Consider the following 26,578-nt stretch of genomic DNA (forward strand, 5'->3'; position numbering starts at 1 on the left):
CAACAAGTACAATAATTATATAGGTCTATTGCCTACAAATGTATGGAAGAAAAAAAGCAAAAATCGCCACTTATTTCTATTGGTGCATAAAAATTGCCAGTACTGACATTTTCACAATTCCAGCGATGCAAGATGGTAAAGGGCAATATAGGGTGCTGCATTTTGCACAGAGAAATCATATAGCAGGCAAACCTTTAATATAGTCTCTGTGTATGCAGTACTTGCTGCTTTAACATCTCTCAATATAGAAGCTCTCCAGTAGGTATGTTAACACATTCTCCGTCATTAAAACTCTCAGACAGTGTGTTAGGCTTAGAGGTCCTTAAATCAAATCTATTCCAGCCGTAATAAAATTACTTTAATAGCAATACCTTCACAACGACATAGTTGTCAGGAAAATCACCGGGAAGAAATTATTTCTAAAAGCATATACTCAAAGGTAAATTAGATTTTTTCCCCCTAAAAGAACTTTAGCAATAACCTAATTTACATAAGAATAGAATTCAGTGCGATTCCCACTGGAACATGGCCTGGTTCAGCTCTCTGAGGAATTTGTATAAATATTCCATGTAGTCTTACATCAGAGGTTTCTGGCTGAGGCAACACTGTCACCCTGTGGCATCAACTGGAAATGCAGTTTACTTTCTGTCATGTTCTCATGTCGAATACAGAATTTAAATCAAATTATGACTGGTAGAGACAATCATTTCCTAATGTTTTTTTTTTTTTTTTAATTTTCCTTTGTATTTCTCGAACTGAAAGATTTAGGGTTGAATTTATAATTATATAAGAAGTACCGTAAGCAGGTTTGGCCTACAATGGACTGCCCTATCTCTGAGTTTGATCAACTTTTGCTTTTGAGGCAGTTTGTAAAATAGATAAAGAGGCAGGGGCGTAACTACAGAGGTGACCAGGAGGTATAGAGGCACCATGAGACCCTATATAATGAGCAATTTCAACAAATATTAGTAAAAAAAAGGACAACATCTGGATATGTTGGAGGCCCTTAAAATGTATTTGCTGTGGGGCCCAGTACCATCTAGTTAGGCCACTGTACAGATGATTGTGGTGGTGTTACAATAAAATAACTTTTTTTATTCTCCATTTGAAAAGATGTAAATCCTTCTCTAGTTTCTGTAAATCTCGTTAATTTTTAAACCATGTTCCAGGCTTAACTGTGTATGGCTGTGTTGTGCGATAGGTGTTGCTAAAACTCTTCTGGAAATCACACCAAGGAGGATGACACTTCTAATATTGGCATGTAAATGACCTGGTTGTTTGGTCTTACTTTTCCTATAGCTGGGGATGCACCAAATCCAGGATTTAGGTCGTATTCTGCCTTTTTCGTCAGGATTCAGATTCGGCCGAATCATTGTGCCTGCCTGGTTCAGTATTCAGCAGAATCTTTCAAAAAGGTTTCTGGGGTTCAGCAGAATCCCAAAATAGTGGATTAGGTGCATCCGTACATTACCAGCCAGATAAGGTGTGATAGTCAGAAGGGAATATGAATTGAAAGAAGAATAAGTAAAAAGTTTAAAAAAAAAAGTAACTAAATAACATTTTACGTCTGCAGCTAGAAAGAATAGGAAAGCAATGCATTAAATAAAACCATGACAATATAATAGAATCGATGGCAAATTGAAAAGTAGCTACAACTAGAACATTATTGAAAGTTATTGTAAAAGTGAACGTCTCCTTTTAATGCTTTAACCCTATAGATAGATTATAATATCTACAGCAATGGCATTGAAGTTAATGGCAACATTTATTGTTCAGTTAGATGTTAACTTGAAAGCCCTTTCCTTTTATGACCATAATTAGAGTGGACTGAGAGGGCCCTGAGTAGCCCTTAAAAAATTTAGAACTTCCAAATATGTTTTGTAACAATTGTTAGGTGTTGTCAGAATATACATAAGGGATGTCCATCTGCCAGGAAGAGCTGAATTCACAATAGATTCACAACAGGTGAAAGGTCACACGTTGGCATCTTTGATTATAGGCCGATCCCCCCCCCCAGATTGGAACCTCAATGCTCCTTCATAGCTCAGGGTCCTTTTCCCGGTTCCAAATTCAGCCCTGAGTCTATTTATAATACCTACATTTCTACATACTGTAAATAGAAAGGGTTCTCACCTGCTCTTCTTCAGTTGAAAATTCTTTTCTTTTGGGTGGCTGGCCAGCACCAGGTCGAAATGCCCCCATAGGAATATTGATATTAGCCTTTTTTTTTAGAAATGAAAAGTATCAGCAATTAGTTTACATTTAACACATTTAAAGCCAGCTACAAATAACAGTCTGGAAATGATATAGGCATTTCAATTACTGTAACATTTTTACAGGAATTACATTTGGGCTGCCTAATTGGGAAGTGGGAAGACAGAAAAGAGTACGTTTTAAGAATTGTTCCCCTTTATGTGGGAAACTCTATAAAATGTGACCATTACTCCAAGATACAGTAATTGCAGGATTATCATATAATGACTGGGCCATTGGCTTTAAGAGTTATGTCAAGCAGTGTTTCTGTAGAAATACAGCCCTGATATCTTGTCTACATCTCACTAAAATACATAGGGGCACATTTACTTAGGGTTAGATATCTAGGGTAGCCAATTCGATGGTCGAAGTAGCCAAAAAAAACATTCGAAATTCGAAGTATTTTTTCTTCAATTCCTTCGCTCAAGCTAAGTAAATGTGCCCCATAATGTACCTGTGGATGCAACTACAAGGTTTCTGGACAACAGTTCCCACCATAATTGAAGTCCAGCTATATTTAGACCAATCAGAGCTGCTGTGGCAGGTTTATGATAGAGATGCACCAAATCGACTATTTTGGCATTCAGCCGAATCCCAAATCCTTCATGAAAGGTTCCGCCAAATCCCAAACCAAGTCCTCATTGGCATAAGCAAATTAGCACCAGGAAGGGTTAAAAAGTGTTCTACTTCCTTGATTGTGTGACATAAAAATCACGTGATTTTAATGATTCGCATTCAGTTTGGCCAGGTGCTTGGATTCAACCGAATCCAAATCCTGCTGAAAAGGGCAACTTTCAAATGCGGGTCACTGACCCCATCTAATTACAAATGCTCTGTAAGGCTACAAATGTATTGTTATTATTACTTTTTATTACTGGTCTTTCTATTCAGGCCCTATGCTGTTTATATTTCAGCCTCTTATTTAAATCAATGCATGGTGGGTAGGATAATTTGGACCCTAGCAACAAGATTGCTGAAATTACAAGCTGGAGAGCTGCTGAATAAAAAGCGAAACTGAAACTCAAAAAAACACAAACAATAAAAAATAAAAACCAATTGCAAATTGTCTCAGAATATCACTCTCTACAGGATACTAAAAGTTAATTTAAAGCTGAACTGTGGCGTGTGTGAGAAAGGTTTTATATTTCATCATACCACTGCACATCACAGACCCCACACCAATCACAAAATGTTATTCTACCTGCCGTGTGACACGCGAACAAGACTTTGCTGTCGCCATTGTTTCTGCATGCCCCCACTGAAAGTTAGAAATAAAAAATGTCTGGCTCTATAGAAACAAGTCAAACTACTCTCACTGTTTTCATTCTTCAGATAATTTAAATGCCGATAAAGAATGCCATCGTTTATGCTACCATGAATAGATACAGCTAGTAGCAGGAATGCATTCAGCTGTGCTATTAAATCTCTAGATGTAAAATTGTCTTCATACACTGGCGACAAATGACATTTCTGTACTGCCATTACTCGTTGGTATATGGAAGCAAAGATTGTGTATAATAGGGAAACACTGTTTGTTGGCCATTTGCCAAGGCACCCCGGCTGATTAGAATGGCTGCTAGCAGTGTCAGACTGGGACACCAGAGGCCCACCCAAAAACCTTAGACCAGGGGCCCACCATAAAACCTTAGACCAGTGGCCCACTCTCAGTACTAATATTCTCCCTCTCCTCAATCAATCTTTATTCTCCTAGTCTCTTTTCTTTACATACTATAATCAATTACTCCATCTATTTCGCCTCTTTTTTCTCTTAAAAATAGGGAATGGCCATGAAATAGGCCAAAAGTTTAGCAGCATGAGGGCCCCCTGACACCTTGGCCCACCGGGAGTTTTCCTGATATCCCGGTGGGCCAGTCCAACACTGGCTGCTAGTACTTGATTCTGGGGTACATTCAACAAGAAGATTAAATAAGTTAATGAACACAAATTGACTCTGCTAATCAATATAAAACCTTCATTTAATAGCCATGAAGCTAAAACACTAGGACATAAAGTAAAATAGCTTATGTAATAAAAGGCACTAAGTTTGCCCAGGGGCAGTAAACCATAGCAACCAATCAGAAGGTAGGAATTTACTGCAAACATCTTATTGGTTGCTATAAGTAACTGCTCCTGGGCAAGCTTAGCGCCTTATATTACATATGGGGGTAAGAATCTCAGAATTATGCATTCAATGTATGAGTGATATTCTGAGACAATTTGCAATTGGTTTTAGTTTTTTATTATTTGTGGTTTTTGGGTAATTTAGCTTTTTGTTCTCCAGTTTGCAGTTTCAGTGGTCCAAATTACCCTAGCAACCATGCATTGATTTGAATAAGAGACTGGAATATGAATAGGATATGGAATATGAATAGGAGAGAGCCTGAATAGAAAGATGAGTAATAAAAAGTAGCAATAAGAACAAATCTGTAGCCTTGCAGAGCATTTGTTTTTAGATGGAGTCAGTGACCCCCATTTGAATGCTGAAAAGAGTCACACGAAGAAGGCAAATAATTCAAATATATAAGAAATAGGGATGCACCGAATCCAGGATTCGGCCTTTTTCAGCGGGATTCGGATTCAGCCGAATCCTTGTGCCTGGCCGAACCGAATCCAAATCCTAATTTGCATATGTAAATTAAAGGCGGGTAGGGAAATCACGTGACATTTCATCACAAAAGAAGAATTTGTTACACTTTTTCCTTTCCTGTCTCTAATTTGCATATGCAAATTAGGATTCGGATTTGGTTTGGTATTCGGCCAAATCTTTCACCAAGGATTTGGGGATTCAGCCGAATCTCAAATAGTGGATCCGGTGCATCCCTAATAAGAAAGAACAAATGAAGGCCAATTCAAAAGTTGCTTAGAATTGGCCATTTTATAACAGACTAAGGGGGTTATATACTAAACTCCAAATGCAAAAATCACGAAAAATTCGTGATTTTTTTTTCAATCGGACTTTTAAAAAAAATCACAATTTTTCGGGAATTTATTAAACCCTGAGGATGGAAAAGTCCGAATCAGAAAATCCGGCATCTCAGACCTGTTGAGGTTGCATATAAGTCAATAGGTTTCTTTTTCATTAAAGAAAGTAAAAATGGGATTTTATTTTTTTGCCTTTACATGCCCTTTAAATGCAATTGGGCAAAGTTTGTACCTGAGAGTTTCAGATTTGCCAAATACTCCATTGTTTTATAACTGCCTGCTCAACTCCTCCTTATCAACTCCTCTAACCATCTTTTACTTCTACAAAAAAGCAGGGGGCTTGGCCTAGCATGTGAGATGGTAGGACCTAATATTATAGATGATATAATATAGAGATTTATAGCGATAATAGAGAAAGAGTCAAAAACAGAAACTTTCTGAGCAAATCGGTATATCATAACCTTTCATTAGCAGCATAGGCAGAACTTTATTTGGTTAATGATTGGGATTATGTAATAAAAGGAACTTCATTTGCCCAGGAGCAGTAACCCATAGCAACCAATCAGCAGGAAGCATTTATTGGTCACCTGTTTAAAGCAAACATCTTATTGGTTGCTATGGGTTACTGCTCCTGGGCAAATGTAGTGCCTTTTATTACATATGGGGAGAATGCATTGCATTTTTAATGCTTGCAAGATTGAGGCAAGTGTTGCCAATTGTTCATATTTTATTTTCTACGGAGAAAAACATGGTTCCCATGATGGTTAGTAAAATATTCTGCAGAATAAGAATTCATATGTGCCCTTCAGGTCCGGACTGGGATTCCCAATAGGCCCTGGCATTCCAAGTACACAGAGGCCAAAGTAGGCCCCAACCAGCCCAATAAATAATGCCTGTCTGTGGCAACTTACAGCAGCCCCTCCAGCATTTGCCAGAACTCACAGATTGCCAGTCCGGGCCTGGTGCCCTTCAATAAGCACTGACTAGTTATTTATAGAAAAGATATATATGGCAATGCTATGAATAAAGAGTCACTGGCGGAAAGATTCTGTGCAACTGTGCTATTAAAACATTTCATCTCATCCCAGGAGACAACTGTTCCAGGACTTCAGGAGCACTAATTAGGCTACAGGATATCACAAGATCAGTGAGGGGACAATACATCAAACTAGGGATCCTTGGTGTTCAGCCAAACTGAATCCATATCCTTAGGGAGAGATTTATATATCAATTGAAGCTACAGTTCTTATATAATGATGTCAGAAAATAGAAGCAGGTTCTTTAACCCCCTCACATTTTCTGGCATCAATCGTGCAGGATTTCCCCTATTATCATGTTTTTTTTTTTTGTTTAAATTAAATATGTTACCGCCATAAAGCATAAAACAACTGCTAATTTGCTCAATATCCCTTTAAAGTATAAGAAACCTGTTAGGTAACCCATGTTCTGTACAGTAATCCAGAATGTGACTTTGATAAAAAATTTATGAAAACTTGCATTACATAAATTTATTTATTATGTTTCATTCAAGAAATTAAGGAAACTCATTAATATGTGAAGCTCAAGTTATGGGAGGCACCTCGGACACTGAAAAGGTTACAGGAGATAAATATAATTATTACACAGTCCATGTTTATTCTGAGCTAAAACCTGCTGATGATTGATAGTGACATGAAGTATGATACAGCCTACTAGTAAGGTACAGCAAATCCACGGCCGTGTAACTAAGCACTTCTTACTAATATTATTCACATTATGTCATATTGTATCTGCTGAAAGATATGCGTTTCTTTAGGAACGAGATGGATAATATAAGTGTTAAACTGCAGCTTCATTTATTAACCACAGTAGGGTTCTGCGTCACAGTTTATAAAAAAATACTCAATCAAACTATAGGAGGTTATATATTAAGGGGGTTATTTATAAAAGGTCAAATTTTAGAGTTTTTTTATACAGATATGGAATCCGTTATTAGGAAACCCAGAAAGCTCAGAATTACAGAAAGGCCATCTCCCATAGACTCCATTTTATCCAAATAATCCAGATTTTTAAAAATGATTTCCTTTTTCTCTGTAATAATAAAACAGTACCTTGTATTTGATCCAAACTAAGATATAATTAATCCTTATTGGAAGCAAAACCAGCCTATTGGGTTTATTTGATATTTACGAGATTTTCTAGTAGACTTAAGGTATGAAGATCCAAATTATGGAAAGATCCGTTATCCAAAAAAACCCAGGTCCCGAGCATTCTGGATAACAGGTCCCATACCTGTACCTCGAATGAACTCACAACGTGAATTGTTTTATATTTTAAGAAAAAAGTAGAATGGAAAAAAACTCAAATTAGCAATTTCAGGGTGAATTACCTGAAAACTCAAATAAACGAGTTTTCAGTGGGAAAAAACTCACTCGAATTGAGTCTTCGGCAAAACCATCCAAAAAACTTGTACATCATTAAGGCTATTAACATCCTCAAATGGCTCAAGGGACCTCTGCCATTGATGTCTACGAGACCTTGACAGCTTTTAGATGGTGTATTTTTGGATTCAAACTGTTTCCAGGGTCAGGGTATGATAGATCTCGAGGGTTTTTTTAAACTCTAATATTCTAGTTTTTTTTAACCCGAAAATTGATTTCTGACAAAAAAAAACCTTGAAAACACGAATTTTCACAGAAAACACAGATCCTTAATAAATCTGCCCCTAAAGGACGAGTTGTTTGTTCTTGAAAAATTTGAGTTTTTTTTTTACTATTACTTTTCAGGGAAAAAAAGTAATAGTAGAGGTTTTAACTAAACTTGTATTGCACTGCACTGGTGCAATTGACTTGGATCAAATAATCTTGTTGGATCCGAAACATAACAGATTTCCTATTTCTCTCTTTAGCTCAATCCTGCTGTACAAAACTTTCAGGGAAAAGTCATATAAGCTTTAATACTTGTAAACTATGCTGGGTAACTAGGGGTAATTCTTAGTAGTTGCCTGATTATGTTATCTAAACACTACATTAATCTTATAAGACACGTATATATTCATTTGAAAGGTTCGTTTAAAATGAAGTTTAAGTAATCATTGAATTAGTTTTAGGAGCTTACTAGGAACTGTACCAAGAAGTAATCACTAGTAAAATTCATGCTAGTAAAGTGCAGTCTGTGGCTACAGTCCTAAGTGGGAGGGTCATAAGTTGCTTAACCTTGGTGTAGTATATTCTATATAGGTATCGGATACTATGTCCTCAAACCCGTTATTCAGAAAGCTCCTATTACGAAAAAGCGTCTCCCATTTTATCCAAATATATCTGTAATAATAAAACAGTAGCTTGTACTTGATCCAAAGTAAGATATAATTAAGCAAAACCAGCCTATTGGGTTTTTAACGCTTATTTATTATTAAATTTTCTCGAAAATTTGCTTTGCGGGAAAAGCTCAGATCTTCACTATTTTATTCATGAATTTTCTCCGAAGCCCCGAAAACATTGTGAAATTGGCCAAAACCCCCGACACAACCAAAAATCAATGGGACTGTTCTCATTGACTTTAATGCAACCTCGACAGGTTTGAGATGCCGTGGTTTTATATTCGGGCTTTTTAGCCCTCGGGGTTTAATAAATTCCGAAAAATACGTGATTTTTTTTAAAAGTCCCATTTTATAAAAAAAATCAAGAATTTTTCAGATTTCGGGGAATTTCGGGTATTCGAAGCTTAGTAAATAACCCTCTAAGTATTTCTCTCTGTTAATTTGTATTTAGGAATGATTCAATGAGCTGCGGTACAAATGATGGCATAACACACCCCTTAGACTACAGGATACTCCCCTATTTCAGCTTCTTGTTACGGGTCTTAAAGGGATTGTTTGCCTTTGAGTTAACTTTTAGGGGGTTCTTTACCAAGCTCCAAATACCTGAAATTCCCCGAAATCTGAAAAATTTGTGATTTTTTTTTTTATAAAATCAGACTTTAAAAAAAATCACTCATTTTTAAACCCCGAGGACTAAAAAAGCAAATGTTTGGGAAAATTTAATAATAAATAAGCGTTAAAAACCTAAGCGGGTTAGGTCGGAGTTTGTAGCAGCCAATATTGAGATAAATTCGGACCTTGATAAATAACCGCTTTAGTGTGATGAAGAGAGTGATATTCTGAGACAATATGCATTTGTTTTTTATTTCTTATTATTTGTTATTTATGAGTTATTTAGCTTGTTATTACTTACCCTAGCAACCATGCATTGAATTGAATAATAGACTGGAATATGAATAGGAGAGGCCTGAATAGAAAGTTGAGTAATAAAAAGTAGCAATAATAATACATTTGTAGCCTTACAGAGCATTTGTTTTTTAAATGGGGGCAAATAATTTAAAAACTCTAAAAATGAAGACCGATTAAAGAGTTGCTTAGAGACCAATAGAAGGCCTATGGGAGGTAAGGAGGAGACAACAGTAACTTCCAAAGAAAGACTTTCACAGAAGCTAGAAGAGAAATAGGAATATAATTATATTAACATCATAATTTTCAAAAGACAAATCTATAGCAGCCCTTATCGTTTGGGTGCTGCCAACCCATGGACCCCCTGCTTCTATCCCACCAAAGCAAAGTTTATATAGAACACTGCTCTGCGGGTAGTGGACACAATATGTATGCATTGTGCCTTTAGAGATAAGGAATAAGAGAGACCTAATTATGGAACAAAACGCCACAGAAGGCTGAACTTTTGACTGTATTTTAGGAGATACAGCTTTCTGCCCATGAAAAGTGATTCATATTCCCTATGTCATAATTCAATAAAACAAGCCTATATTTAGATGGGATTTCAAGCAGGATTATAGGAAATGTTTTAAGGGGTTGTTTACCTTCCAAGCACTTTTTTCAGTTCAGTTGTTTTCAGATTGTTCCCCAGAAATAAAGACTTTTTCCAATTACTTTCCATTTTTTATTCCTGACCGTTTTAGGGACAGGGCCGGGTTTCTATTTCAGACGCCCCTAAACCGCCAGTAGTCTGTCTGCTACCCCACCCCCTGTTTACCCCAGGTGCGTATACACACATGCGCACACATACATAAGACATAGGCCTTTCTATTCCACATACCCTACTTATGCACCCATAAACTTGCATTAATTTCGCTGCTCTTCCATCCCTTTCATTCTCCATCTCTCCCATTAATCCCCACTCATGCTTGTCTCTCTCAGTCACATAGCCACCTCTTAGCAGCAGACACCCGCCCGCACACATTCCCTCTGTCCACAACATGTACCTCCTCATCATCGTCCCCCTCCAGACCACTGAAGCTCCACACCACCAGTCTTGTATGAGCAGAAGTACTAGTGCAGCACCAGCTAACAGTTTGTATAAGAGGCCGAGATTCAGTCACTGGGCACTTGGCTCCATCCTTTCAGGGACCATCCTAGTGATATGGGTCTGGGACAGCCTATCTGTCTGCTTCCCGCCCCACTGCCTACCCCAGGTGCGTATGCGAACATACGCACACACTTTACTGAGGACTGCGCGCACGGCTAAGTATAGTTTTGATTGCACTTAGTCCTCAGTGCTTTAGGAAAGTTATGCGGCTGGGCAGCATGCCGCCCCTGGAATTGTGCCACCCTAGGCCCGGGCCTTTGTGGCCTCACCACAAATCCGGGCCTGTTTAGGGATGCACCAAATCTACTATGTTGGATTTAGCCAGACCCCTGAATCCTTTGTAAAAGATTTGGCTGAATACCGAACTGAATCCTAATTTACAAATGTAAACTTGGGGCAGCGCACTGCCTGTGCGGTTAAACGTTTTATTACTTCATTGTTTTTTGCAGAAAACTCAATGATTTTAATGTGGTTCGGCCAGGCACAAGGATTCAACATAATCCTGTTTAAAAAAGGCCAAATCCTGACCCAAATACTGAACCAAATCCAAAATTGACGTTTAATGTTCATGTCTCCGGTGTTTAAGTCTGGCAGCTCAGTAATTCAGGTGCAGATTCTGAACTGTTACAGTTTGCTTCATTAGTTTATCCATTTTTCTGCAGCATCTCTGGAATATTAGCAACTAGTGCTTTACTAATGCGGGTCTACTTTTAGTGATGTTGTCCCATCATGATCTACATCCATAATATCAATTGTGTTCCATGGAAAATATTAGTTAAATATTATATTGATTTATGAGAGGATTTGTATTGCTGTAGTTAATAAACAACTATTTGTGATTTAACCTTAGCAGAATAAATATCTGAAATAAAGCATGAAACAGGAGAGTGAGTTAGGCAAGCTGTTTGTTGACAGTCTCTTGAGATCTACTGATCATCAGCTAAAGGTCTACTGGTAGATCTCAATTTACCTTTTGGGCCCCTTTGAACTACTGTATCAATTCTAACAGCTGCCTTTAATGAAACTGAGGGATTCTGCTCAGCAGGGACAAAGTTAAGAAATGTATCAGCTAATGTGTCAATTTAGAACAGTTTACAGAGTCGGCAACCCCTCCCCCGAGCTGCTTTAGAAAGACATAAAAAGGTGAAAATTTAAACTTTAAACGTTATTATTAGAAAAATGGTCACAAAAAGAAAATAGAGAGTAATTGAAAAAGTCTTTATTTCTGGTGAACTATCTTGAAACAACTGAAATGAAAAAAGTGTTGGAAGGTGAACAACCCCTTTAATATCTTTAAACTTTGGTTATTCCATGATCATATTTCAGGAAGAATTGATGGCTGTAACGAAACTTCCGAGACAGATATTTCTCCTCTCAACCATATCTTATCTAGTGAATAACACCTACCTGAATAGATCTGATATTGGATGCCGGCTGCTTAGACATTTTAATCCGTAGGGTCTTCTTTCTGCAACAGAGTTACAACAATCAGAATTAATGTATTTAGTTAATGATTACCAGTATGGATACACATTCAGTTTCAGTTATAGCAGTACTTTGATACTCCTACAGATATGTGGCCAAGATATCTCACTTGAGCTTATGTGATTATATGAAAAAAAAAACAGTGACCTTTGGTACTTACATACATCTTAGAATTGGCCCTTCATTTAATGTGTTATTTTTTTTACATTCTGCCTATATCTCTGTTATATTCACTGTACATTCATACATGTAATGTAAAAAGGCGTTTTGATCACCTTTAAGTGCATGCTATGTAATATATTTGACCTCTGCTAGGTCATGTGCTGTATCATTAATGTTCTCCAAGTTTACGAATCCCCACCTAATTTAACTTTCACTACTTTGCACCTAAGATTATCCGTAAAGACCCATAAGTTCACTGCTGGTTCTTGTCCTGGAGCTGTAGAATCAATACTAAATTATGAGTAAATGCTATGTAAATGCTAGGTAGGCATGAAACGTGTTAGTTTTTCGTGGACATGTAATTTGAATAAAATACTTTTTAAAATGTTTACGCCTGTACACTTTTAAGAGTACAAGTAAGTCTAGTATCAATTCTACAGTGTTCTGCTCCCTTTAGCTGAAGGTTAAGATGGCCATAGAAGCAAAGATCTGATCGTACGAATTGAGGATTCGTACAATTTTCGTACTGTGTGTGGAGAGTCCCGACATTTTTGTCCGGCGGAGATCATTCGTTTGGTCGATCTGACAGGTTAAAAGATTTCTGTCGGCTGCGGGTAATATCTCTGCATGTATTGCCGATCATACGATTTTCAGTGTGAGACTGTCACTAGCTTTGGTCGGAGATAAATTTCGTACGATTGCTGTCAGGGGCAGAACATCGGCTGATCTGTTCTTTTCTACTTGATTTGATCAGAATGGTTAGTGGCAGGTCGGGAGATGGGGAAGTCCAATCATACGATCGGATCTTTGCGTCTGTGGCCAGCCTTAGCGACACCCCAAACCCAACGTGTATACTGGTGAGCATTACTGATTATAGACTTGGAATCTTTAGTTTGGATTCTTACACAGGGGTATTAAAATGCTGTGTTTGGGAAACTGCTATACAGTTTGCAATCTATATTAGTGTCTACCCTAAATTATGGTATCATGCTAACCAGTTACAGTGGGCTTCCTCAAACCAGAGTTTTCTCTGTAGAAAGCCATACTACAGCCAGTCAAAACCATCTACATGGAATGTTACAGTAGAACCTACTAGGGCTCATTTGTCTACTTGGCAAATCTGCTTGTAAGCAATAACCCATAGCAACCAATCAGTGATTATCTTTTTTTGTCAGCCCACTGCAGGTAAAACAATGAATGCATGGTCCGTACCAGGGTCCGCCCCAACCTAGCTATGTTACTGCCCCCTCCCTTCCCCCCCCAGCAGCCCATCAGCAGAACAATGGATAGGTAACCAGATAGCAGCCTCCCAACACAAGATAACTGCTCGCTGGTAGATCTAAGAACAGCGCTCAATAGTAAAATCCAGGTCCCACTGAGTCACATTCAGTTACATTGAGTAGGAGAAACGACAGCCTGCCACAAAGCAGTTCCATCCTAAAGTGCTGACTGTCTCTGAAAGCACATGACCAGGCAAAATGACCTGAGATGGCTGCCTACACACCAATTACAACGAAAACAATACACTTGCTGGTTCAGGAATGACATTTTATATTGTAGAGTGAATTATTTGCAGTTTAAACAGCGTAATTTAGAAATAAAAAATAAATCATAAAAATCATGACAGAATCCATTTAATGTCTTTTTCAGGCTCATTATGTTTGTTATTTTTTCTAAACATTACATAACATGAAAAATACATAATGTTGAGTAAACTGCCTTGTATTTGTATTATAGGTATGTATATTTACATGAATGGATTCAGTGCTTTACAAGGCATAAACACAAACATGGATACAGTTATTATAACCAGACATTAATACACAGTGAGAACAAATACTTGAGTGCTAGAAGTTTCAATATACAGTAGGAATGTGGCCTCTACCTCAAGAAGCTTACAATCTATCAAATGTAATGATGGGCTAAAACACTTTAGCAGCTGTAATCCCTGCTATATAGAGGATAACTAAAGGATTGCCCACATTCCCTCCACTGTTTTAGTAGTTTAATGTAATGTCCATGCATTTGGAGAAAAACTTTTAGCAGTAGATTTCCAAAACCTTCATTACGTTTCTACAAATAAGCCAATCCATTAGATTTTAAAGCACAGGCAGGGTGATTACAAGTCAGATCAAAGTTATAACCCAGCCTTTCCTTTACTGGGGCTCATCAGTGTAGTAGAGTTTTCTGATCAGCATATGCAGAGTCAGGGAAGAGTTTTAGGGGAGGGATAATACACCACACAACGCCAGGCTTTGCCGTGTAAAAAACGGTGTAAAATGTTTACAGGTTTTTTCTTGAAGTGGTATTTGCAAGGTGTAAAATTAAACACACCATGCAATATTTTACACAGCTTTTTACACTGCTTTTTTGCTGATTTTCATTTAACACAGCATAATAAATGTGCCTCTTAAAGTGAGGAAACCCTCTCCTTATTTGTATGCAAAACAACACAAGTCCTAAGAAAGAAACCACAATGGGAGGCATCTTTCCATGATATGTAGTATTTGAATTGCCTCTGTGAAGCAGCATCATTTAAAATACTTTAGCCTGGAATACTGTATACTCTTATACTGTATCTGCTTGATTGCCAAGAACTCTGCCTGACTTGGTCCATAGACTTTGGGTCTATGGAGACCACCGGACAAGGATTGCATTACTGCGTCAATGCAGTTGCCGTCCAATGGAATTTTAAAATCTGTCCAATAGATATCTGGCAAATATTTGGCCATATAGTGACTAGACAGGCAGCAGTTGGGCTGCCAACTTGGCCCAAATCGGCAGTCTATAATGGCCAATATATGGGCAGCTATAGAGACAATTTATTGACATAGCAGTTATTGCACTGTATCACTTAACTACAAGCCAGAAGATGAAAGCAATGGAGTAATTTGTTTTTATGGATCACTAAGATGGTATAGTATTAGTAAATTGTGCTATAACCCTGAAACAGAGGGAAAAGTCAAGTACCCCTATTTAAAGTTTGTAGACCCTCAATATGGACTAACATCAATTTTACAGATGCAAAAGGATTAACCAGTAAGATTACATTTCAAAGCCCCTGTAAGACAGATGTACTTAGGGTGGAGGGCATTCCAAGCTGCTTACAGAGAACTAAATCAGTCTCGCATAGCAAATCCAACAATGCACTTTCCACAAAGCAAATATGTCCAAAGCTACAGCAGTTTATTTTGGCCAGTGCTGGGTGAAAACTTAATGTGCTTCTCGTTATTTGCCTCATCCCCTCCTGCACAACACTGTTTTTTGTCAAGTAGCACAATGAATGTCCCCTGATACTAACACATGTTACAGAAGGGACAGAGCTTGGGGTAGGCAGACAGAAGAGCTACATGTCTGGAACCCCCCTCCCCCAAAATTGTACCCTAGGCACCTGCCTCTTTTTCCTACCCCTAGTTCCAGCCCTGATTTTGCCAAGATCTCACAAAAATTTTTTACCTTTAGGCACATTGTTTGCATATAAACTTCAGCATGCTGTTATTTAATGTACGGAAGGGGATATTTACCACGAGGAAGGCAAGGACCGTTACCACTGTTTTATATACTGGATCTTGGACCCTTGGGGTCCTTGTAGAGAGCACTAGCCTCATGTCGTGAATAAAATCCAGTTCAAGCCAGCCCTGTGCTTGTCTCAATCCTGTGGATGCCCACATGTCACTCATCCCCTCTGAGTGCAAATGCCAGGAGGCAGCATTGTATTTTGAGCTAGGTGCAACCTTTTGTGCTCCTGGAGTAGAAAGTGTAGTCCATGAACAGTACAGACTAAATTGGTGGAGCAAAATAGGATGAGATCACTCCTTATATGCTGGTTATTAGGAGGCTAAAGGGTACTTCACGAGAGCCTAATTTATGATATTATTGCCCATAGTGTCTGAAGTTGGGAAGATACTGTGGTTGCTATAAAAGTATCTCAGCTTGGTCTGTTTAGTTGAACTTTGAAATATTTATTCCTGTGCATGTATAGGATCTGTTATCCAGAATGCTTGTGACCTGAGGTTTTCTGGATAGTTACGTAGTTAAATTTGGGTTGAAAAAGACAAAGTCCATCAAGTTCAACCCCTCCAAATGAAAACCTAGCATCCATACACACACCCCTCCCTAATTTCACATAATCAAGGATAAGGGATCTTTCCATAATTCGGAACACCATATCTTGTCTGCTAAAAATTATTTAAACATTAAATAAACCCTATAGGATTGTTTTGCCAACAACATGCAGCTTAGTTTGAATCAAGTACCATGTAGTTTTGTTCTTACAGAAAAAAATAAATGCACTTTTAAAAAATTATAGCTATTTTGCTTAAAGGGACAGTAACACCAAACACCAAAAAAAATAAAGTTTTTCATACTGTAGTAGTTCATACTGTATATAATATATTGTTACCCTGCACTGGTAAAAGCTGTGTGTTTGCTCCAGAAAGACATGTAGTTGTAGTTTATATAAACAAGCTGCTGTGTAGCTATGGGAGCAGCCACTCAAGCTGGAAAAGGGAGAAATGGCACAGGTTACACAGCACATAACAGATAAGCCTGATCCAATACAATAGTGTCTTATCTGTTATCTGCTGTGTAACCTGTGCCTTTTCTCCTTTTTCCAGCTTGAGTGGCTACTCCCATGGCTACACAACAGCTTGTTTATATAAACTACAATAGTCTTTCTGAAGCAAACACACAGCTTTTACCAGTGCAGAGTAATGGTACAATATATTTTAATTACTTTGATACACTTTAATTTTTTGGTGTCACTGTATGGCCTTCCCATAATTCAGAGCTTTCTGGAGTGTCACTGACACTCAAAAGATGGCCTAAGAGGAGCAGACAATGGAGAGCTACTGTGGGCAAATTTGCAGGCCTAGATTATTATTGTTATATGGCTACTGAGCCTTTGGGTTTGTACAGAATGTTCAGTTTAAAAAAATCATATTCTTTTTTTAAGTTTTGGGATTTTTGTTGGGTTTTTTGGTTCTTTAGTCAGTAGCATTATTTCCTGTCCAATGGAACTTACAACTAAATTTCCTTAACATACAGCACATACAGTAACCAAAAGAGTACAGGTATGAGACCTGTTATACAGAATGCTTGGGAACTGGGGTCTGGATAACGTAAATTGAGTCTATGGAGATCACTAATTTATAATTTGGATTTTTTGGATTTCCAGATAACAGATCCATAGGTTGAGTATTACATGAACAGTTTCTTCACCAGTGATTTTCCACTGGAATAGAAGCAGCTGATTTAGGCCAATATTACGAGCATTGGCTAAGGTTGTAATTCACCTGTTTCTGAGCACACAGGGTAGGGATTTGTGTCTAAAAATTCTCATCATAGGTTGGCCTATGATTAAGTGTTGTGAGAACACGAGATGTGTAAAGCTGTGATCCACGCTTGTACCTCAATAAAAAGACCTGTTTTTTTTACTACTACTGCCTGGAGGATTGCTCTTTGAGTGCCTACCCTACAAAACAATACGGTGATATCTGCTCCCTTATGCTGAAGGCTTGGGGCAGAGCACCTGAACCTCCTCATTCACATGGTGAGTCTCTCTAAAGAAATGTCTATATGATGAGATTATGAATTAGACAATCACCACATACATACTTGCTAGTTCACACTTACAACCTAATTGTGCTTGGCACGCAGATCGTCTCTTTAGTTTCCCCGATCCGAAATATTGAAATTACATCACTTGAGTCACCTGTAATCTGTCAGGTAGGGAGTAGGGACAAGCTTAAGAAGACACAACAGTCACAGGATTTGTTTCTCTTTTTCTTTCTTTTTTTGAAAGGGCTTTTTTTGACAAACAGGTTTGGGAAGGCTAATGGTGGCCACAGGTAAAATATGCAACTCTCCACACAGACAGATTCAACACCAGAACTCCAGTGCCGTGAGGCATCCAGGGTAATCACTATTGCAAAATACTGCCCAAATTGAGCTTTAACAGATACTCTATGCACCATGCTCTGTTTACATCTTTATTAAATAATGCCAAGTGCCAGCTCCTTCTCCTCCAAGACTGCCAGCTTTGTGTATGGAGCTCTGTGTAAAACACTACTGATTTCTTCCAGATGCATAATGGCTGCTCTCAGTTTGCAACAAAATCATCCGTCACTTTTAAGTCATGGAAAAATAATGCCTGCATCCCAAAGAGGTTCACTGCTTCACTGTTTTCGTGTAGAAAAGAGTGAATCGAATTATTTACTTGTAAATTATTTACTATCATTTACATCCCACTTGAGTGCAATTCACAGAATATTAGCATGCATTTGACAAATCAGCATGATGCACTAATTGGTGACTAATTCAGTGTATTTTTAATAATGCTATATTAAATGACACTAAAAATGCTTGTCTGTATTGACCTATTTGCATGTGATCAGAGCATGTTCTTTTCAACTATCAGTAACTGTAATTGTTTGATTCTACCCAGTCCATATTGTAAATCTAATCAGTCACTACAGACCTACCCTTCTTATAATAAAATGGATTAGGGGTACAATGGAAATAGTGCATCATGTGACTGGTATAACTTTTGCAGGACCAACATTCTTACAAATGTCCTAGAAAAATGAGCTGGCAATAAAAATTAGTTACTATAAATGTACTGTAGATCTTTCCTCTGACAATTCTTTACAGAAATGAAATAAGGTTAATAAAAGTTAAATATAGTTTGTGGGGAAGTACAGAATGATGTGCAGCTGTTTTCATCTAGTGTCAAGTAACCTGGCAGTCATAGGAGAGCACTTTTCCAGATATACTCAATGCACAAAATTTAATGTGAATGTATTACTTTGATTGTCACGTTTTTTTCCCCAAAGTTTTTATCAAAGGTAATAAGGTACATAACAACGCAATACACAAGTTTGTATGTCAAAACATCAAGAAAGTAACATTCAGTGCTGGTAACTTCCATGTCTTATGTTTTGTTATTGGGAGTAAAAGGAGAGAGGGGGTTGGGGAGGAGAAGGGGTAGAAAGGGAAGTATTATAGGTCAGGATCTGTTCTTTATAGATGCCTGACATCAATTTATATGATATTGTTCACTTTTAAACATGGTATCTAATGACACTGTATACAGTAAAATAATGTAATTGTAATGTATTATTACCATGTATTTTTAGAGCGCCAACATATTGAGCAGCGCTGATGTAGTAGGAGTCCAAAAATGAAAGGTAAAGATTAACTTTTTTTTACAGAACAATAAATATGATCAACACTTACGAATAATGGGTCAGGGTGGTGCCTCCTTAAGCTCCTCTCTGGGTCTCAGGGTTCACAGGACCCCCCCCCCCCCCGTGTGTGTAGACACACAGATGCACCAGTGTTGTGAAGATCCTCCAGGACCTACGATTTTTCATCAGTGTAAAGTGCAGCAGGCAGGGGGTGCAAGTGCTTAAGCCCTAAAGGGACACTCTTGAGGTTCTTAAATGACCCCTAAAGTCCAAGTGTGCTAGTTTACATTAAGGCACCATAGTTAAGCACACCAAATAGTCAACAATCAGTCATTGCTGCCAACAGTTCCCATCAGTCATTACTGTTTTTGCCACACAGAGATTCTTGATGCTTTGAACATTGACCTTGTGACCATGTATTCTGATTAAACTAGAACTAATATAGGGCTTCTTTTGACATCATAACCCTTCCCATCTACCTCATGTCCGTGCACTCAGTTGCTATTTATTTACAACCCCTTGCAACATGTAAAAAACAGCAGGAGGTTAGCAAGTTATCTACAGTGAACTCTTCAAAGGCATATGTTCCACAATATCTACATAGTAACACACAGGTTTTTGTTATATACAGGTTTTTGTTATATAAATTGAGTTTCCTACCCTAACAACCATGTGGTGCACAACTATTTACAGCTAAATTGTAATCTTCTATTCATATAGAAAAATCACCAATTTGTATATGTATGCTTTAAAGGACTGCACTTGACTACTTACAAATCACAAACTTCTACTCGCTCCACCCAAGTTGACGTCAAGAGTTCCTGTATTTGACATTTCTCCAGAAAACTAAAACTGTTTCATTGGAGGTTGAATATAGTAAAGCACCATACAGGACTAACCAATCCAACTGTAAATGAATCTGTTCATGGGTATCATGCTTGAAGTAGAGTCATTCAAGGAGCTGCTTTAAAGGAATTGTTCAGTGTAAAAATAAAAACTGGGTAAATAGATAGGCTGTGCAAAATAAAAAATGTTTCTAATATAGTTAGTTAGCCAAAAATGTAATGTATAAAGGCTGGAGTGATTTAATTCCTGTGTTGGAATCTAATAACGATTGCAAAGGCTACCATGTGCGCTTATATGCTTTCCAAAAAAAAACTTTTTTGGTGTTGTTGGTTTATCAAATCTTGGTGTGCTATTGAATTTACCACAACTGTCCAGTTTTTATGTTACCAAAATGTCTCAACCCTAGCACAAGACCAGGAGGGAAGGAAAGATTGTGCACAGAGACTGGGGGACCCCAAATGAAGGCTGGCACTAGAACAGGCTATCCGCTGATGAGAGACAGAGTAGGAAAGAGGTGGATTTTAGGAGGGTCCTATGAGATACTTCAAGATGAACTTTGCCCGGTGTCTTTCTGTGCTCTGCAAAATTTTTTTATTAAAAAACATAAACAGATTATATTAAATCAATAAACATAAAATATTTTATGTAATATGCAGATTAGTGTTTAAGGAAAATAAATGCTGGGTTTCCCTGTCCATTTGTACACCTATTTACCTACACCACTAGAAAAGAACAGATTATTTCAGTGCCCCATAAGCACTTTTGCAACATATATATTAATAATGGTATTCTAATGCAAAAATAGTGTTCTGCCATTCAAATTGCACTCACATTGGGAGAGAAGTCAAGTTAATTATGTGCTTGGCACCGGAATCAAGGTACATAATGCATTCTGTGCCAAGCTTATAAATAAAGTATATACCAAATTCTGATTGATGGCATTAGTTACAAAAGCTAACCATTGAGAAAGATCAGCAAATCATATCCCAATTGGAGAATGCCATTTGCATGGGAATGAGAGATGAGATTTAAAGGGGGGTGTAAATCCTTCTTTAAAACTCGCTTACTTGCACTCCATAGCTCTGCAAAGAAGTTATCTCAGACCTAATTACAGCTACAAGTGGATTCTACAATAAGATACCAGTGCTAAATCAGAAATCTCAATGTTATTTTAGTGATGTAACTTGCTTACCGTCCATATAATAATACACCTGAAGGGAGGATATAGTATTGTTAAGGTGTTTGGAGCTAAAGAAAAACTTCCAACTATGATTGATCTGCCAAAAAACATGGATCTGTGTATACACAGTGTTCTCTGCAGGACCCTCTTCCACTGAAAGGGTCACTGGCCCTTTTAAACTTGGTGAAAAGATTAATCAAGTAATGTTGATTTAAGATTTCAGGCTACAGCTCCCAGTATCCTTTAACGCTTGATCACATGCTGCAATATCCTAAGAGTTCTAATTCAGCAACATTTGGAGCAACACCGTTAGCAAACGTTTATGCTCCTTCAATGTAAGAAAATAAATAATGCAATCAAATCAAACGAATGATAACTAAATAATAATGATATTAATATTCAGTGGTATTCTTTTTACTTTATGCTGATGGTTTATGTGTTGCTGTAAGTCTAAATGAAAGTTGAGACAATTCATCAGTTTGAGGTAATCAATATAGTTAGAAGCATATTCCTGTATTAAGAATAATAATTGTATCTGGTTTATGTATGCCAGAGTGACCTTATATTTGTGCAAAAAAAAGGAACCACAGCCTTTTTGTCTATCCACGCACACAACCCTCCTGTTCTCCAGGAGATTTATTTTGTGTCCACAAGAGATTACTGTAAGGGGCACATTCACTAAGGGTCGAATAACGAGGGTTAATTAACCCTCGATATTCGACCATCAAAGTAAAATCCTTCGACTTCGAATATCGAAGTCGAAGGATTTACCGCATTTACTTCGATCAAACGATTCGAAGGATTTTAATCTATCGATCAAACGATTTTCCTTCGATCAGAAATTACTTAGAAAGCTTATGGGGAAGGTCCCCATGGGCTAACATTGGTGCTCGGTAGGTTTTAGGTGGCGAAGTAGGTAGTCAAAGTTTTTTTTAAAGAGACAGTACTTCGACTATCGAATGGTCGTATAGTCGAACGATTTTTAGTTTGAATCGTTCAATTCAAAGTCGTAGTCGAAGGTCGAAGTAGCCAATTCGATGGTCGAAGTAGCCCAAAAAAACCTTTCGAAATTCGAAGTTTTTTTCATTCTAATCCTTCACTCGAGCTTAGTAAATGTGCCCCTAAGTGTTTACAGGATTGCGAAAGCCTTGAAAAAACAATCTGCAGTAGATTTACAATATCTGTACAATGCAGCAGAGGTATTAGGGGGTCATTCAGGCCCGGATCTGAATGCGGCTGGGCACATCTTCAGAAAAATAGAAAAAATAGAAAAAATAGAAAAAATTGGGGAAGGTATTGGTACTGGCCTCTTCCACCGCCAGCTGGGCACATCTTGACAAAGAGTCGTAAGACTCGAAACATTTTATGCAAATAAATCACTTTTGAGCAGAATACCCGCCTCATAAGCTATTCCATACTACTACTACAAATTTTGCCCCTGAAATTCTGCCACCCTAGGCCTTGCCACAAATCTGGGCCTGGGGTCAAGTATGTTTCAGAAGCAGTGTGCAAAGTGCAAAAAATATTACTTTTGTTTGCACACTGTGATCTCCTGTTGCAGAATGTCTTTTTCAGAGCACAGAGACCTGCGTCTAGCCCCATGAATAGAGTTCTGTCTGTGTTAGGCAATATTCTATACAAGGGGATGGGTGGAGGAAGGAATATAGATGTCTCTCCTCTTATCTTTCCTCTAACTTGCGTACCATTCAACACGTTATCTGCCTGTCAGTGCAGCAAAAACACAAAACTATACATTTACCCCAGCAGGAAATTAGCTCTAATGACATAGACATATGGGACTGATTTAGCCTGTATTCATTTAGCATTCATTAAAAAATATACAGATTGACATTTACGTAATGATTTTAAAGAGCTATAATGAATTATTTACCCTCATGGGCTAATTTTAACACACTGATCATTCATTTTTGGGGTTTTATATTTTGGTGGCATGTTAGAGTTTGGAATCACAGCTCTGCTCTAACGCTTCCATAGCACAGAGTGAACTTAAAATGCTCAAAGCAGCCAAACACATTCTGATGAACCAACACATTGATTAAAGAAGTAAATGCTTAGAGAACTGCAGATTAGAAAAAAATTGTCAGGAAGGTGTAAATTCAAAAAGCATAACCAGCTCAAAAAGTTCAATATTTTGTAAATCTAAGAAAATTTTAATCTAAACATGTTTTCTTTATGGTTCACCTTTAAAGGGATCCTGTCATCGGAAAACATGTTTTTTTCAAAATGAATCAGTTAATAGTGCTACTCCAGCAGAATGCTGCACTGAAATCCATTTCTCAAAAGAGCAAACAGATTTTTTTATATTCAATTTTGAAATCTGACATGGGGCTAGACATTTTGTCACTTTGCCAGCTGCCCCTGGTCATGTGACTTGTGCCTGCACTTTAGGAGAGAAATTGAATTTTCCTAACCTGAAAAAAAAATTTTTGGAAGCACTGTAATTTTCAATGTCTTTCATAATGAGAAATATAATAACAATGCACTTCAAGTTTGGCTAATTTGTTATAGGTTATAATTAGAAATAGAGCCTAAATAAGATTCTTCATTTGTTTGTATGCTTTCACTTTTCTTGGAGGCCTATGTATCAAAATTCTGATTTGTGACATTATTGTGACTTTGAATAAATTCACAGTTAAAAATAAAACATTCATTTTACCATATTTATTAAAAAAAATCTCAATAAAAAAACTAGAATCAATAAAATTACGGGAAAACACTTAGGGGCAGATTTATCAAGGGTCGAAGTGAAAATTCTAATTTTTAAATTTGAATTTCGAGGTAATTTTAGTGTAGTTTGACTAGTGAATAGTCCAAATTCGAATCGAATTTGAAATTTGAAAAAAATGCGAAAATTTGAATATCGTAGAGTACTATCTCTTTAAAAATTCGACTTCAACTATTCACCATCTAAAACCTGCAGAATTGCTGTTTTAGCCTATGTGGAACCTCCTAGAACCCATTCTGAGTCATTTGGTGAAAATCAAAGGGTTTTTTTTTTTGAAAATACTTTGAATCTAATTTGATCGAATACTATCCAAATTCGATTTGAACGATCGAATACAGCCTATTCACCCAAAGTTAAAAAACTCAATTTTTTTCAATGAATTTCGGTTGGTCTTTTTTATTTGAATTTGGAGTTGATGGGAGTTGAAAAAAATTCGACCCTTGATAAATCTGCCCCTATGAATAATTACAGTTTTGTAATCTACTCATTATTTTTACAAGCTCAAAAATAATGTGAAAAATGCAAATTTAATAAAGATTTAATGGGAGGACAGTTCCCATTGGCTACTACATGACTTTGCAAGCTTGCCAATTTTTTGCCTAATAAAAATCAGACATTTGTGGTTTTAAAACCATTATTCACACTCATGATTTTTGGAGCAAAATATTTTAAATTGCATAAAAAGATACAAACATGGATAAATAACGCCTGTAGTGCTATAACCATAATTAATTCAAAACAACATTGTCTTCCCCTAAACATGGCAATATTTAACTACAATGTTCCAAAATTAATTTTCACCTGCTTAAGTCCTGTAATAATGTATGTCTCCTTTTAAATGGCACTTTAAAGTGAGTGTACTCACTAGCAGAGACATAGAAACAGGACAGTTCTAAAATTAACTTTTGAATTCCACAGCGAAATTATAAAGGGTGAAGGGCGTATGACACATACATCATTTTGAATAAATAAATTACCTAACATGAACTATACAGTGCAGATCTATTTAAAACTGAAGTTCTAACACGTTGTAATAACAATGGAAAATTATGAGAACGGCGTCTTATAATTATTGTTTTTTTCTCCTAGGAGTATAATCTCCTGTGAATATCTGAAAACCAAGCAATATAGAGTAGCAGACAGCAGTAGAATAAATTCAGCTTTGCGTGAACTGTTCTGCTTTATTAATACCTTATTATTATTATTGTTGTACTGGTATAGGATCTGTTATCCAGAAAGCTCAGAATTACAGGAAGGTCGCCTCCTATAGACTTGATCTTAATAAAATACATTTTAAAATGTTATAACATATTTCCTTTTTCTCTGTAATAACAAAACAACACCTTGTACTTGGTCCCAATTATAATGAATCCTTATTGGTGGGGAAACAATCCTATTGGGTTTATTTAATGTTGAAATAATTGCAGACTTAAGGCATGAAGTTCCCAATTACGGAAAGACCTCTTATTCGGGATACCCATGGTCCGAGCATTCTGCATTTGTGTGCTACTACACACGAATCAAACAATATAGAATATCTGAATTCAGTGGAACAAGTTGTTTTGCATGAACTGTTTTATTTTATTATTATTATTATTATTATTATTATTATTATTATTATTATTATTATTATTATTATTATTATGTTATTGCTTTCTCTACCCTGCTGTTCTATGTCCTGCGAGTACCCAGGAATCAAACAGTATAGAATATCAAAATTCAGTGGATTTGTTTAGCAAAAATATGTTCTATATTATTATTTTATTGCTTTCTCTCCTAAGAGTTTTATCTCCTCTAAGTACCCGAGAACAAAGAAATATAATACAACAGTTGTTCAGCTGAACAAATCAGTTTTGCAAGGGCTGTGCTGTGCTAAAGTCAAATGTGTCCTATGGAATAACAGACCCTCTTAACTTGTAGTAGAGCCCCTGTTCTCTGACCTTGATAATCTGAGCAGAAAATTACAATAGATATGAGTACATACAGGAAGGGAATGAATAAAACATTTTTTAAGTATGTTTCTGCTTACCTTCACCTTTCTTCCTTGGAAGGAGAACAGCCAAGCCAAAACCAACCCTTGATAAAAGAGCAAGACCTCTAGTATCTCACTTCTTCCTTTTAAGTGGCCGGTTGGGATCTCTGCCAGGGATCCTTTTAGCTGCGCAGAGACACACTTCTGGAGAGCTTTGTTTTCTGTGTTAGACTCAGAGCTGCCTCCGGGCTTGGAGATAAACCCAGTTTGGTAGTGTAAGTGTAAAAGGCATTCCTTCCATAGCAAAGAGTTGTTCTTCCTAAATATAGAGCTCTTAACACTTGGTATAATCTCCCACCATTAGATTAAACAGTTGTAAAAAAAAGGGTCTTGTTTCAGCACACACCTCACAAGGCAGGCACAGGCAACAGTAATAACACAATAGCACAGGTTGTTGCCAGTAGTTGCTCG

General features: G+C 37.2%; 1 protein-coding gene across 1 annotated transcript in view; it reads right to left on the reverse strand.

The window, feature by feature from the left end:
* smpx.L (small muscle protein X-linked L homeolog) overlaps nucleotides 1-26,578 on the reverse strand; it is a 42,861-nt gene extending 16,283 nt beyond the window's left edge. Inside the window, 3 exon segments of the mRNA NM_001086252.1 lie at nucleotides 2,134-2,220; nucleotides 11,937-11,997; nucleotides 26,165-26,578. Of these exon segments, the coding sequence (NP_001079721.1) occupies nucleotides 2,134-2,220; nucleotides 11,937-11,975 (126 nt within the window). The 5' untranslated portion in view covers nucleotides 11,976-11,997; nucleotides 26,165-26,578.

This window comes from Xenopus laevis, chromosome 2L, assembly GCF_017654675.1.
Source record: "Xenopus laevis strain J_2021 chromosome 2L, Xenopus_laevis_v10.1, whole genome shotgun sequence".
Classification (NCBI taxonomy): Eukaryota; Metazoa; Chordata; class Amphibia; order Anura; family Pipidae; genus Xenopus; species Xenopus laevis.